Source organism: Anopheles arabiensis, chromosome 3 (assembly GCF_016920715.1).
Source record: "Anopheles arabiensis isolate DONGOLA chromosome 3, AaraD3, whole genome shotgun sequence".
NCBI lineage: Eukaryota > Metazoa > Arthropoda > Insecta > Diptera > Culicidae > Anopheles > Anopheles arabiensis.
Window position 1 is genome coordinate 80,426,604 of NC_053518.1, and position 15,304 is coordinate 80,441,907.

At 42.0% G+C, this 15,304-nt stretch overlaps 1 protein-coding gene across 2 annotated transcripts; it reads right to left on the minus strand.

Moving 5' to 3' along the window:
* Positions 1-12,613: 12,613 nt before the first annotated feature.
* On the minus strand, positions 12,614-14,736 carry LOC120904436 (cGMP-dependent protein kinase egl-4-like). Of its 2 annotated transcripts, none has more exons than XM_040314403.1 (7): positions 14,658-14,736; positions 14,389-14,568; positions 14,061-14,309; positions 13,858-13,969; positions 13,661-13,794; positions 13,340-13,567; positions 12,614-13,239 (listed from the first exon to the last, which is right to left on the minus strand). In XM_040314403.1, the coding sequence occupies exons 1-7, from the start codon at positions 14,679-14,681 to the stop codon at positions 12,877-12,879; spliced, it is 1,290 nt and encodes a 429-aa protein (XP_040170337.1). In that variant the 5' UTR covers positions 14,682-14,736; the 3' UTR covers positions 12,614-12,876. The 2 variants fall into 2 exon arrangements, with proteins under 2 accessions (XP_040170337.1, XP_040170336.1); XM_040314402.1 differs by having other exon boundaries at positions 12,614-13,242.
* Between the last annotated feature and the right edge of the window lie 568 nt (positions 14,737-15,304).

A 15,304-nucleotide genomic window follows, 5' to 3' on the forward strand; every position in this document is an offset into this window, starting at 1 on the left:
GAGACGGCCTTTAAAGACTTTACGGGCAGGGTCGTCCGTTTCCATGAGTACTACATGGCCAGCCTTCCGGAGCCTGGCAAGCCGACAGTGAGGTCGGTTGCTTTCAGGTCGTTGCTGACCTTTGACCTTAGATAGATGAATTCTGGCACGACTTCAAAGAAGCTTTAACCTATCTTTACGTCATACCTACGTAAGGTTGGATTTGTTGTTGGTAGGGTCACTGATGTTGCCACCATCAGTTAAGTCTTTACCTCGTTTATCTGCAATCCAAGGTTATCTGCTGTCTGCTCGATCCCTTGGTAGGCTTCTGCTACATAGGAGAGCCGCAGACCAATAAGGTCTATACCTTCAGCGTATGCCAGGATTTAGGTTGGCTTATAGAAGATGGTTCCCGATGTTGAACAGGCAAGTCCGTCCTCCCTCGGACTGACCTTTAGTGGTTGCAAAAGACGCTGAGAGTTTTCTATCCACCTTGACCTGGTAAGTGACGTCATTTCTCTATCTTTGGGGGCCTTCACGATTCTAGTTAGTTTTTTGTATAGAGTTTGACAGTTGGAGGCTGAAATCATGTAAACACTCCATACAAAACCACACAAAAACCTAGCCTGCAATTTTCAGTCTAGATTATTCTAGCCACAAAGCTAGAATTAGATTCAAGTACCTGCTCGAAAACAAGGGGTTTGTTTACATTTATCCCAAGGTGCATTAAAGAGATCAGGTGATGAAATATAGAGTCAAAGTGTATGTAGTCCTGGTGGTCTCATAGCATTTTTTTATAACCAATTTTGAGCACCACTTTTTAACAGAACGAGTGAAAACTTGCTCAAACGAGCTTTCTGGAGGTTTGACGAATGCTCAAAACACTCTTAAAATCTTTATTCAGAAACAGAAGCGATAAAAATCAGCCTTCTAAATTCATACACCTTGGGATAAACCTACCTGTATATTATACTCACTTAGATAGCTGCTCGAAAACTGCTATACAATGCAAACAGCTGACAGGCAGAAATTTCAACCTACGAACTTAAAACGGAAAGGGCCCCTTTATCAGTTTGGTCGGGATTCCAAAAGAGCCCGTCGTACAGTTTTATCCTGGCTATGATACTGATCCTCTAAGTTGAATATCAGATCAAGGAATGGTTTTTGTGACCAGTAATTTTTTGTATTTAATTTGTATTATTAAGTCTAAAACAAACGCTCCAGTAACTATTGTAAAGCTGATACAGGTTGAAGAATTAAGCTAAGGCTTGCCCTATACCAAGCCCACTGGCTTTCAATGACTTATTAATAGTATGATAGTCAGTAGGTATGGGGGCACGGTCTATTTGGGTTTTTTATTTATTTCTTCCTAGAACCTATGCCGGATATGTTGTTAAGTCGTACAACGTGGACTATGCGGTACATATTGTAATAAAGCCTGTTTGTTCCATTTTTCCCCTTGAGCTTGAACCAGACTCAGTGCATCCTGAATTGAAACGTTGTAAATGTATTCTATTGTATCAAATTCCAGCCTTTGTGCAACGAATTTAACCCAGGTGAATATTTTATACAGCTGTATACACCTGCCACAAAAACTCGTACATTATCCATCGTGCCTGTATGATTGGAAAAATATGCTCGTGAGGTTTTTGCAATGTACGTTGCCATTTTTTTCAGCCACTGTCTCCTCTCCCACCATGACACACAAAAACTAACTCCCCGAGGCCCATAAATAAGCGGAATGGATTTGTTATCTGCGGAGCCATTCATTTCATATCGGTGGATAACATTTCAGCGCGGCAGCGTTTTTTTTTTGCGGAGCAAAGGGAAAATAAACAGATAAAAAATCATCACATTGTGGGAAGGTTTTCCCGCACTTTAGGCGCTTACAGGATGTATAATGCACCGTACAAGCGAAGCATTTTTCGAATAAAGCCATCAGCTAACTAGTGGGCTACCATTTGCTCCCGGGTGCGCGGTGTCATTATTTTACTCTGTTTCAGTTCTCCCACTGATCTGGATGATGAAGGTGGAGGCGTAGGCTGATGAATGCAGCCATTACTTGTGAGTAGCATAAATCACTGCAACAATCTCCCCGGCCTCTTCTTTCCTCCCGGTTGTACCGTGCTGAACAATCCACTCTGCCTCCCTTAAGCAAAGTGAAAATGTGGTTAACAATGTAGAAAATGGCAAACAGTGTAATGGGCAGTGGAAAAACTAGGCTGTAAACTAAATGGAAATGAAAAAAAAAATGCTTTGCTAGTAGCGAAACAAGCGACCGGAAAGCTCCCCTTTAATGCATACAAACACACAAACAAGCGCGGCGATAAATGGAACTAATAATGGAGGGAGGAAAACACACACCAGCGCGAATGAAAAGAGATTTTTAAACAGGATAATTAAAAACATTTCAACAAAGTGCGGGACGCACATTTTCTCGCCCGCTTCTTCCCAATCGCCCGGCACGCTCATTATACGTGCCCCATTTCCGATCGAAAGAGCGTGATGGTATTTGGTTGCGAGCAGCGGGGGTTTAAATAAAATGCTAAAAAAAGAATCATTTACTGTGCTGCTCCGGAAAGCGTCCACACGCACTGCACAGTGGGGTGGAGAGAAAAAAAAGCATACAAAGGGAAATGTTTTATGATTTCCGCGCAATAGATCATCATCGTTTGTGGAGGGGTTACGGTTAAGAGGACCTCCGAGTGGTCCAGGGCAAAGTGTTTGCAGCACCCACTGATGAGTGCTGATTAGCACGTAATTAATCAAAACCGGCGTTGTTGCGCACCGTCCGGCACTGGGGATGGATGGATGGATGGAATGGATTACACGATGCGCTGTTTCAATTACATTGGTTTTCTGGCGTATCTGTTTGAATTGCCATTTAAGTTGCATTGTGCTGGTGCTGTGCAGCAGGGCAGCGCGACAAATGAGGATGTCAAACGGAGCTCTGGGAGCGAGAAGCCATTGTCTGCTGTTATAATGACAATCAGTCCCGTTTGTTGATGGTGAAGGTCAATTATAATAAATTAAACTGACGCTAATGGTCATTTGTGCGCATTCAATTGGAGTTGTGAAAGTGGATTGAGATATTTTTTTAAATTGTTTTATTGATTTGCATATCGCGTAGGTTAATAATACCAAAGGGAAGCAATCATTTAAACAAGCTAGCCAATAAAAGCTATTTCAATGAACAAAATAGATACAAAGCACTTCAAGTGATGAAATACGATTTAAAGCTTAAACGTTTTATTTATTTATTTATTTATTTATCTATTTAATTTATCATTATTACCACTTCGGGTGTATTTTCTTGCATATTTTACCTAATCTCGGGCATACTCGGCTGTTAGTAGCTTAAACTGTTTTGATAGAATACAAACTGAATTAAAAAAACTGAAAATAATTCTACGGAAAGGAATCAAGTTTTGATGCCTATTGCTTTAGTTATATGATATGATTTAAAGTTTTAGTTTTCAAGTTTTCTTATTAACTTTTTTTTGAGTTACGCAATTTTTAGTTTAGAACACTTTTACGCCAAACCAGTACAATTTCCTCCAACAATTGTCAAAGGCAAAAAAGCCATTTTCCATATAGTTTGAAATCGTAGAATTTACATAAATAAATTTTTTTTCACACTAATTGTATTAAATTAGTAATTTAATGCAAAAAACTACTAAAATGACAAAATATTACAATCATTTTCCATATTTGGAATGAATTATTTTTAAATTAAAAATAAATGAAGAAATAGATAATTAGACAAAAAAAATTAAGTAAATGAATAAATAAATAAAATAATATTATAATGAATAAATAAATAAATAAATAAATGAATAAATATAAAAAAAAATAAATAGATAAAAAAAAATGAATTAATTAATTATTAAAAAATAAATAAATAAATAAATAAATAAATAAATAAATAAATAAATAAATAAATAAATAAATAAATAAATAAATAAATAAATAAATAAACAAATAAATAATTAAATAAATGAAAAAATAAAAAAATAGATACATAAATGATATTATAAAGAATTGAATAAAAAAATAAATAGATAAATATAAAAATAAATAACTAAGTAAGTACTTAAAACTGTCGTAATACTGTATTCCTGCGAAATTAAACCGAAACAAATGTATAATTTTCATCTATGAAAACATTGTATTGTAGGACGGCTGTATTGGAAACGGACTTGGAAGTTTTCTTGATTGCAAATCAATTTACGATATGCGATTAACGATGGCGGAACCTCAAGCTAATTAATTTAATTGATCTTATCATTTAAAAGTGCTTTGTTTTATTCTTGGCGTGGCAGCCGATAGCTGTCAACTTTATGTTGATCAAACAGATGGACCATTGATTACTATCAATAAACGGATTTTATCCAACGAAATGAAATGAATTTTATCTTTTGAACGCGCTTCTAATGATCACATGAAGAAAAATAATAAATAATAATAGTTGTAATGTATAGTATGGAATGTGTTCTATTGGCCTACTACCACCACTGATACGTTTACCCATCTTAACACTGTTTACTAATTATTAGAAAAAACGCACCAGACCTCGTCCATTTTTCGGTAGAATTAATTTTCATCATTTCGTTACATATTAAGCGTACGTCAGCGAGTTTTCGGAGTAATCCTTTCTCACTATCCTGCTACTACTAATACTACTACCATCGTGATAGAAACGCAACCTTTCCGAATGCCATAACGTAGCAACACCATAGCATCACTAGCAACTCCGCCGACCTTCCCCCGTTCCAGGCCGCACTAACATGTTACGCAGCATACTGGGAAAGGGAATTCGTGAATGAATCGCACCCGCTCGTCCTTTAAGAAACCTGATATCAATTAGCGCCCCGTATCGAACATCAAACGCACGGGCTGGGTGGTTTTTCGCGAAAGTGCTCACTCCATAAAAGCAAATTTGACAAGGTTTGTGTGCTGGATTGTAATGGAGCTATTTTAGAAGCCAAGGACGGTGCCAAATTCACCAGAATCGTATTCGCTTTCCGCTCGCTTTCAAGCCAGTTCAGACGAAATGGCTCTTTTAATGCCACCGTGCCAAGGCGACCATCGTGGCAAAGTGATGCAACGTTCATATTCTCCCCAACAGGACATGGCCCTTTTTTAGGGGCAAAGATTAGGATTGGTAGATGTTTTGTGTTGTTGGGGCCGCCCTTTGGCATCGCACTTACGTACCGTACCGCGTCCGTTGGCCGCGAATCAGTCAACGCGCGAATGTTGTTCTGCGTTTGTGCCCTGTCTTGGCTTGTAATGTGCATAATTGTTTTTCTCACACAATCGTCTTATCTGGCCGCGGTACGTGCGAGATGTTTCGGCTGTCACAGGCGTCACCTTTGGGGTGTTCGTGCGAACGTGTGTTTTGCTATCTTTTCTTAATATTGTGTCGTCCTTGCCGACGGTTCGTTGTTTGCAATTTGGAATTAATTGAAATTTCCCAACACAACAACAGCACAGCAGCTGTATGTGTGTGTGTGTGCGCGAGACTATGTGACTCTCGTACGTCAGCTCTGCGCACGAACGTGACAGGAATGACGGGCAAATGAGCGTTACGTGGTGTAATGGGAAAGCGGTCACCCGGGAGCAACCGAAGTACAATGCGAGCGACCAAAAAAAAGCAATCCCCAAACAGCACCACACCAGCTTGCATGCTTCATGTTCATCTTACCCCCATCTCCCACGTGAGCGAAGATAATTCCTCCGGGTGCCATTACGACACCGGGCTGTCGCTTGTCAGAGGTGTCGCTGTCGGTTTTGTTTGCTGCGTTGTTTATTCTTTCTCTAACGCAAACCGAGACACGTTGCTCACGCCAAATCCTGGTGCGTTTGATACACTCTTCAACCTCTCTGCCAACGGATGACAGGTTTTTCTTTGCCTATTATTGGTAGCGCACGGGGTGACGGTGCATAAGCACGCATTCGCTGGGCTGTGTGTGTGTGTGTGTGTCGGTGCGAAGGTATTATTATTATTTGCGGCGGGATTGTGGGCAACCACCGTTGGGTAAACAGCACGTTGAGCTGGCCAGCTTTTGATGTTGTCGCGATGCGCTCGGTTTGCGGAGAAGCTAATTCAATTTAATAAATCAGTAAATTACGGTATGACCCATTTGCGGATGTGATGGATGGGTGATCGCTTAGTGGGTTTATATTTATGGTTTTGCATGAAGAAAAACAATCACAAACTGTTAGTAATACTCATAGTAGACATGAGTTTCACTTGGCTTGGCTTTTTATCATATAATTCTGATTGTTCTGCAAAGTAATTATAACAATAATAACCATATTCTTTTTGTTTTTTACAATATGAAACACTAAGCCTTTGAATTGACAGAATTATGCAGGAAATCGCCGAGATACTCATTACCTCTTATAGGCTGGACGCTGTTTTCTAAATTAGATAGTGTATTGACCAAATAGCACTGATTTGACACATCAATTGTCAAATTCAAAATACAGGTGTTAGAAAACGAAGCGGAAAATAATTAAGTGCCGAACACGTTAAAGGTTTTTTGTTATACTTTAGCTGTTGCCAAAAAATTAGTCTGTTTATTCCGCCGGTTCGTTTACGATAATGCCAGAATTTGTCTTTCGAGACCGTTTTATCGTTTTTCACCTAGCTTTTTCTCCCTTTTTTCCTATCTCTTTTTCTCCTAAACAATTCCTAACGCTAATGTCGACAGGTCGTTGGAACCCTTCTATCATGCTGTTGTAAGGTTCCAACAACAGGGTTTCCCACGATTTATTGGTTGGTTTCCATCAATTTTTGGTGGATTTCCATATTTTTTCCCATGATTTTTTGGCCGTTTCCCGTTTGGTAAATATTCTAATAAGATAAATTCATTGCTTGTTCAACTTGATTTTGCAATTTCTAGCATTTTTCCATGATATTGAACTCAGAATTTAAATTGGTGTCCTTGAAATATTTGTGCGCTACTTTTCTTATTCGTCTATCGAAAAAAGTATTTAAAAGGAATAATATTTACAATTTAATTGATTTTTGAGCTGTAAATATACTAGATGCTAATAAATTAAATAAACTAAGTGTTGACAAGCATCAACGGTCCGTTCATCGTGATGTTAGTTTGAGCAGATAAACATAGAGGGCGCTGACTTCGTACAGAGGATGGCATCGATGCTAAGGGGTATTTAAGGAACGACGGCTGAAGAAGCGCCCTTTTCTCGCGTATTAAAGTCCCGGAAGAAAGAGTTTTTTTAACCTTTCCGTTTGAATAAAGTGTTAAAAGAACTTTTGCGTTTACTATTCGTGGACTTTTTCGAGTTGAGAAAATTCTGTTGCACGAGGCAACACTAAGATACAAGATTCAAGCAAAGATTTAATATAGCTTATGTCCTTTAAGATAGCACACATTTTTTTTTGTAAAACAGAAACGAGAAAAAAAAGATTTAATTTACTTTTCAATCGAAATTGCTCCAAACATGTTCGAAGTTTTTTGCTAAATATGTAATAAAAATACTCGCACAACCCGTCGACAGCCGAAGCACAGGGAAACAATCGCTCAATAGGCCCAGGATTACATGGATTACAAGAGACGCTCCACTCGCTGTGGTTCAAATAGAATCAGAAATTTAACTCCATTGTCACACGACGGCGGCAACAAACTGTAACTGGTTCCGTTCAAAAGTTGATTAATGAGTTTCGAAAGCAAGCGCCTTTTAAAATCCATTTTCCACTTTTCACCCTCCGTACACACACACACGCACACGCACCTACCTTAACGAGCCCACTGGGAAACCTCCGAGGTTCGGTTACACTGCGCTGCCTTGTCTTCTTTTGCCTATTTCTTCGCACTTCGCGCGCGCCTAATTAAGACAGATTAGGGGCCGGAAAAAGTTATTCCCGAACAGTGTACGTGCCGGGGCTGAAGCTGAAGAAACACTGCCCCGGAAAGGATAGTGCCATAAAATTTCAATCCCCTCTAACATGATTAGCTGTAATGAGAGATCAATCCTGTTAGCCCTCGGGCGCTGGTACTATCTTGGATGGTTTGAAATCAGAAATCATTCAATCAAAAGGCTGAATGCGATTAACGCGTGACTTGCTGCGCTGGAAAGTGTTGTTCATTTCCCGGCCGGCCGGCCGGCAAGGTGTAAAGAAAAGAATCAATCAATTATCTAATTCTTGGAATGATTGTACATGATGGAGCGTAAATTTTAAAATAAATGTTGAATGCCGTAAACATGGAGCAGTTTCATAAAAAGCAGCACTTTGCGTTATTTCAGTAATAGAAAGGAATCATTAAGCATAACATTTATGTCCTTGCTCTTTCCACCAAACACATTCGGTGTGTATTTACAAGTAATACACAAAAAATGTCTTCCTAAGCTTATCTCCTCACCAGCTAAGGCAAATCGATTTGTATCGACCGAATTCAATGGGATTCAATTTTCAGCACAAAATTGGATCAGCAATCTGGTTTCGCTGCAACAAGGCGCCCCAATATCGGTGGCGTTCAATAAAAATGGGGTAGAGCATGAATTTAAATCTTCCTTAAATTGATCCTAACGGTACAGCTCGTAGCAATGTTCTTCAATTCTATACACCTTTTTTTGTTGCTCAATTTTTGTTCAAAAGCCTCGGCTAAGGCGCCCCAAAAAAGATGCGTGTCGTGCTGTTTGAAGGTGTTGGGATTTTGTTTCGCTTTCAGTTTTATTTCCACACCTATTGATTCCATTTCACTCGAACGAAGCACCTTCCGGAAGGTTTTCGGCTCTTCAGGTAGCTACTAGGAACAGATAACACCAAACCACACGCTGAAAGGCGTATGGAAAGTAGACGACAGCAGGCAAGAAAAGGGAGAAAATTGAAAATAACGAACCAAAATGAAATACAATGTAAGCCTTCGTTGAGCTGTGCACTTGGGCACAGGGCGTAACAAGTGTATGTATGCATTGGGTGGTTTGTGCTTCAAGCGTTCGTGTAGGGGGGATCGTTTTGTCAAACTAGCTTATACATAAACTTTAATGCCATCAACCCAACTAAACTCGTATTGTGCAACAAATTTATATCGATTTTAGATTGCATAGAGAGTCAGTAATGCTAAAGTAGCTGCAAAGACACTGTTAGTAACAAAATGCATGTATATTGCATACTTTTAGGCGGTTTTCTAGCAGCATTATGAGTTTCTCCTCAAACAAATGTAAAAGACAGTTGAGTTGTCTTGTAAACCGAATCATCTCGCTTAAAGTGTACCCTCACTTGTGACACGTACTGTTTTCACTTTGGCAGATCCCAAAAACTGCCAAAACCACAGCCATGAACCAGGTGCCAATCGCCGCCTCGATGCCCCATCGAGACCGACCAAATCTAGACAGCCATGAAATTTCCGCCCGCAAAGCTCAATTTCCACCTTTGCCCAAGAAGTGTGCGTTTCAAAATGGGTTGGAAATAAAGCCCCAGCTTCCCAAGCTATCGCAAACCAGCAAGAGCCCCGCGTGTTCAGGTGCGCTCAGCAGCGCATCGCTACGGCGGTGCAGAAATGTTCGGCACCCGCCAGGCACACGGTCACATGCGACGCGGCATTTCTGCACACGGAGTCTTTGGCGGATTATCAGATTATGGTAAATCGTCAGCACCATCCCGAGACTCACGGCGCAATGGCACTTGCGCTTGTGGTTCCGGGGTTTTATCCCTTGGTTTTCAACTGATTGACGACTTTTTGTGGCATGCTAGGGAGAGAAAATTGATTTTCTGCCCCGCCGTCGCCGCCGAGTCGAGCCGAAGCTGCCGGCGAAGGTAGGGCAATGCATAGGTTTTAGTCTTTAGTGTCTCGAGACGAACAAACGCAGCCCCAAACAAGGTGTAGCTTGTGTGGCATTACATCCTGTTATCGAGTCGTTACCGTGCGTGCGTGTATGTGTGTGTGTATCTTATCTTTCGCAGACGACATTATGGGAAAGATTTACGACATCTCGGAAGCCGCGTTGGAGTGTGCTTGGGGTTTCATTTAGCAGTCAAGGTATCGAGTTGCAGATCGGTTCAATCAAATGGCCCACCCATCCACCCAGAGCAAATGCATCGTCAGATGAAGCCTTGGTGCGGCTTGAGTGCTGCTGCCACAGCAGCGAGGGCTAATCCTTTCGGAGATCAGTTCATTGGTAGCATTGTGACACCCGTGCGTGATAATGCTTTCGCAAATTTCTCCTGCAGGGGTTGGCAGATTATTCGCGATGGAATGCACACGACGCCGGAAGTTATGCAGCTGCTACAGCTAACACAGAAACGGAGCTCATCATTCGGATACTTTAAAAGCTCCGTTCAAGTGTTGCTCTGAAATTCAGTTTATCAATTACAATTTCGACCAACTAAACCTGCTAAACCCTGACACCGATGCGATTCCATTTCCGGCTGCACCGTATCCTGCACATCGTAAAGCAAACACACCGAGCCTTTCTTGTAGCCAAGCAATCAGCACCGTCGGTCAACATCAACAGATGGTCTATTAAATTATTGCAATAATGAAAACCCCTGAACGGTGTGGTGCGGTGCCAAGGCGCATCGATTGGCCGCCCGAACCGGTGGATGGAAGGATTTGATTAATTCCGAACTATGATTGAATGTTTGCGGTTTCGCGTGAGACGCGTGAGAGCGAGCTCGGGTCGCGTAAGCATAAGCCGAGAATGAGGTTATAATTAGCGTTGCTTAATTAATCAACCCATCGGCCGGCGAACTGGTGAAGCGGCCCGCAATCGGCCGGTGGATCGGTCCGGTTTATTGTTTCTTCGATTGTGCGGTTCTACCTGCTCCTGAGTTGTAAATAAATTAACAAGTTACTGCCGGTCGGACCGTTTTGTACCAGTTGCAGCCGCGCGGGCAGCCATTCAAAAACACACTCCAATTAACAACCGAGAGCCAGCTTCAGGTCTGTCTGTTTTCTTAGAATTTAGTGCAGATAGCAACGTCGATACGGAACCCCTTGCAACCTGCGAACGCTCGTAGCAACCGGTTTAAAGCACGTGTGGCGCCGCATTAGCTTTTCGAATTGGTAATTAAATTTGCTGCAATAATGAGGTGGAAACGCTGATGCTATCTGCTATTGGATTGGTTTTCTTTTGCCGACTGCAGCTGCGTGCTCGTGCGACTGCCGTGGCACAGATTGTAGCGATTGTATATATTGGTAGCTAAATGAGATAATAAAATTTTGTTTCCATTTATCGTAATTACGGCGGTTAAAGGATATAACGATGGTGCTGCGATTGTGCTACGGGCTGTGTACGGTGCATGGGAAGACAGTTACGCCGTAATGGATTCTAATTAGTGCAGGTGGTTCTAAGTCCACCGGATAGACAAAGTCTCAGACGTGGTGTAGTCGTCACGTGTGCACAGTGGGATTTGGAGGGACATTTGAAAGAGTTAAGTTCGTGTGGCGTCATGCAAGAATTTTTTTTATATAATTTGCTATTTTTGATATGGTTTCTAGTAGTTTCGATAAAAGGAATAAAATATTATAAAAAAGAATCCATGATCAATAATGTTGCATGAATATTTGACTCATGTTGTTTGTTTGTGTTTTTACAATCGTTTTGTTAAAATTTACTTCTATGATTTATTTTATTTTATTTTGACAGCTTGTCCTTAAAGATACAACATTTTGACAATCGACACCAATTCTGGCCTGAATTCATACTTAAATTTATACGCTGCTGTTTTTTCTCCTTTACATCAAAAATTATTGTAATAGAAGTCCTTAAAGATCTGTTTATTGTTTTGAATCATTTATATAAAGGCCGGGGTACATTGTCCGTACTCGCTAGTGTTATTTCGATTTTCACTATCGCATCTGGTGGCGGCTGAACGAAGCATTTTGCCAAACAATTTGGAGCCACTTCAGAAAATATGTAATTTTTCCATGTTTTTTACTTAAACTGGCCTGGAAAAGCTTTGAAATATATAGACACATGAGATGTACAGGTATTTCAGCCATTTTCGTGACAAAAAAAACGATGAAAAGACTACTTAATTTTGAAATCCAACACGACCATTCCTTTGATGCTTAAAAAAGCTTCGACCGGCTGCCGCCAGATGCGTTAGTGAAAATAGAAATTACACTAGCGAGTAAAGACAATGTACCTCGGTTTTAACAATTTTTATGCTTTTCACAAAACTTTTGAACGATCCGCCCAATTTCAAAGACATGAGTGAAAATTTTTATGAAAGTTATGAATATTCATGACAATTTGTATACGTTCCAAAATCCTTATCTCAATTGTAATATTTTAACAATAAATTCACGACTCATGTGGCTTGAATGAAATAGCACATTATCGTGTATTAATTGTGAAATTCAGAAAACAATATCAGTTAATAATGAAGAAATTGAATTACAGTTACAATGATGTCAACAAGACAAAAATTATGACAAAACAAAAAGAAAACAAAAAACATCCGATATTCATCAGTACTCTGCAGCTGGATAGTAATTTCACTGTTGCTATGGGGGATGATCTGGTTGAGAATCGATCTAGAATCGATCGAGAACAGCTGATGCCTCGGAGACTTGATTATCATTATAACGATCACTATAATCCACTCACGAAAACAAATCATTAAAAACGGAAGCAAAACGCATCACTATTAAATTGGTTAATGAATGTGTGAAAATTTTAAATTTTATTAACACCTGTCCAACTTCCTTCGACACACCGTGCCATAGTGCGCATAGAGGCAGGGGCATAAAATTTTATCTTCCAACGACGCGTTTCCCAATTGATATCTAATCCAGCAAGAAGCATCCAATTGTCGCACAGAACGAACTAATTTCGCCTTTTCCCAGCTCCATTAGCAAACCGATTATCTTAAAGACCGGAATTCTTCCTCCTCCCCCCCCCCGACTAAAAGACGCCCTAAATCTCCCCCTGCTCCACCCGGCACATGATCGGTACGTCCGCTAGCTGCGTGGCGTTCTGGCGCGGATGCAGCCGAACGTACTCGCGCACCAGCGCCTTCCGGTAGCGCTGCCAGCGCTGGTCGCGCACAAACTGCTCGAACAGCCGGTCCCGCTGGATGGTCATCTCCAGCTTCATGCGAATGCGCTGCCAGGTGTTGCCCACGTTCTGTTGCTTCTCAAACAGCCAGCCGCGCGGTATCACCAAACACTGCACCCGATTCCGGGCGACCACCATCCGGTGCGGCATTGGTTCGCCGAGCCCAAACACCGAGCCGCACGAAAATGTGCCCACGTCAATGAACCGATGCTCGATCGTTGGCTGCTGCAAGGAGGGGGGAGAAAGACGAAGCATGAGTGTCGTAAAACGCGGGAAGGTGGTTCCAAAATGTTATCGAAAAGCGCGTCAAAAGACACTTTACCATCGGTGCTGCGCTGGCATCGCGTGACGTTTGCTCAACGGCGGCCGATTCGTTAGTCGCAATCGGTACAAGCCGGTACGTGCCGTGCACCTTCGCCACCGTCAGGCACTGCAATATCATGCACTGGCCGCTCAGCACGAAGTACGTGTACCGTGCGTCACCATCGACCGGAAGCTTCTGCTGCGTGTCGAAGGCAACGATTCGGCTCAGCAGACAGCATTCCCGCACCTAGGGGGAAGAGAACACAAAACAGGCGCGCAGGCAGCGTGGAATATGATATTGCGTTTGCGGGCAGGGCGCAGTGTCGCTCATCATTCGCACCTGATCGTTGGTCCAATATTTGAAGTAATCAAACCGCTCCAGTGCGAGCTGCAGTTGGCGCCAGCGGTCGAGCAGCGTGTGCTTGAGGATGCGATCGAAATCGGCCCGCGAAAGGCACAGTAATTCACAGTCGGCTGCAAATAGCGGGCAAATAGCGTCACAATTACGAACCAAATATCTATGAACCAGGGTCCTACTTGCTGTGGTGCAGGTTGCCGTGCGGGGGCAATCGTGCAGGAGTGCAATTTCGCCAAACATTTGCCCCCGCGTCCTCGTACCGCACGGTGTATCGTTGTGTCTGAGGTAGATCTGGGGACGGAATGGAAATAGAGCCAACAGCGAGTAAAACGAGCAGTACATGCAGGGTGTACAGGATTGATTACGCATCACGTATACCTACACTGTCCCAGCGTAGCCGACTGACGGTAATTTCACCATTTGCCAGAAAGTAAACGCCATTCGGATGGTGGCCCTCGCGCAAGATGACTCGACCCGGCCCGAAGTACTCGAACGTGGCACAGCCGGCCAGATCGTTCAGCTGGTCCACCGTCAGCTCCTGGAGACATTCTATCTTGCGCAGCACGGTCCGCAGCACACGCCGCTGCTCTCGGGTTCGCTCGGCCGGTGGACTGTTGAGGATTTTCTTTTCCTAATAGGAAAAAAAAAACCAACAGGATAGTGGTAGGTTATTTTATTTCCATGCAACATTCTCCTCCACCCTGACGTACGATTATGGTGAGCGTTCCTTTGTGCGTTAGGCGACGGTCAATGACGGCGACATTGCGGGTCACGTTGTTGCCGATTTCACGGTCCTCGATTTCGGTGATCCAGTAGCGGTTGCATATGACCACGTGCACCAAGCGCTTGAAGCGAAACCGGGCCAGCCGGCGCTTTTTGAGCTTCTCTTCCTGTTGATGTTATCCGTTGTATAAGTGTGTAAATGTTGAATTATTAGGAAAAAACTAGAGGGAGATTGTGTGTTTTTGTTTAAACTTACATCCGCTTTCTTTCTTGATGCCATTGTCGGCTATGCGGGATGAAGCTTCGGTGCCGATGCCTACTACGTTGGAATTGATAGTACCCGACTGAGCAACCTCGTAGTAGGCTAGATGATTGAATGTTCTGCATTTTTGACAAAAGAAGTACAGTAACCCAAAGAATCGATGTTTTATTACCAAAACTAACTTGTAGAGATTCTACAATCTAACAGTTGTATCCTTTTTGAGAAAATTATTAGCAGTCATTGCTTCTGTTAACTGCTTTAAGCTTTAAGTTAAAAATGCTCAATAACCAAGTCAGGAACAAAAATGTTCACCCAATGAGGAGCAGTAAATATTCTATCAAAAAAATGAACAACGGCATTAAGGCAATTAGATCTTTAGTGGCAGGCAAGGCAGTATATTTCCACTACTCCACTACTACTACAACCGCTTTGCGGTCTTGGCCTACCTCAGGAGTGTCCGAAACCGCTCGCGGTCTCGCGCCTTCGTCTGCCAGTCAGTTAAAGTAATTCTTAAATTATGAAAAACAATAACTTCCTTCAAAATTTCTATGCTTCTTTTGTTGGAGCCTTCCACCAACGGTATTTCGCTGATTGAGATTGTAGAGCGCATGGCCTATGTTAACATAGGGTTGCTGACAATT

Excerpts from the sequence above, each read along its gene's own strand:
- LOC120904436 (XM_040314402.1), bottom strand. The coding sequence starts at position 14,681 with ATGGCATCAAGAAAGAAAGCGGAT. Across the intron at positions 14,569-14,657 it reads CATCAAGAAAGAAAGCGGAT|GAAGAGAAGCTCAAAAAGCG; the intron begins GTAAGTTTAAAC and ends TAACATCAACAG. Across the intron at positions 13,795-13,857 it reads GGCAACCTGCACCACAGCAA|CCGACTGTGAATTACTGTGC; the intron begins GTAGGACCCTGG and ends CGCTATTTGCAG.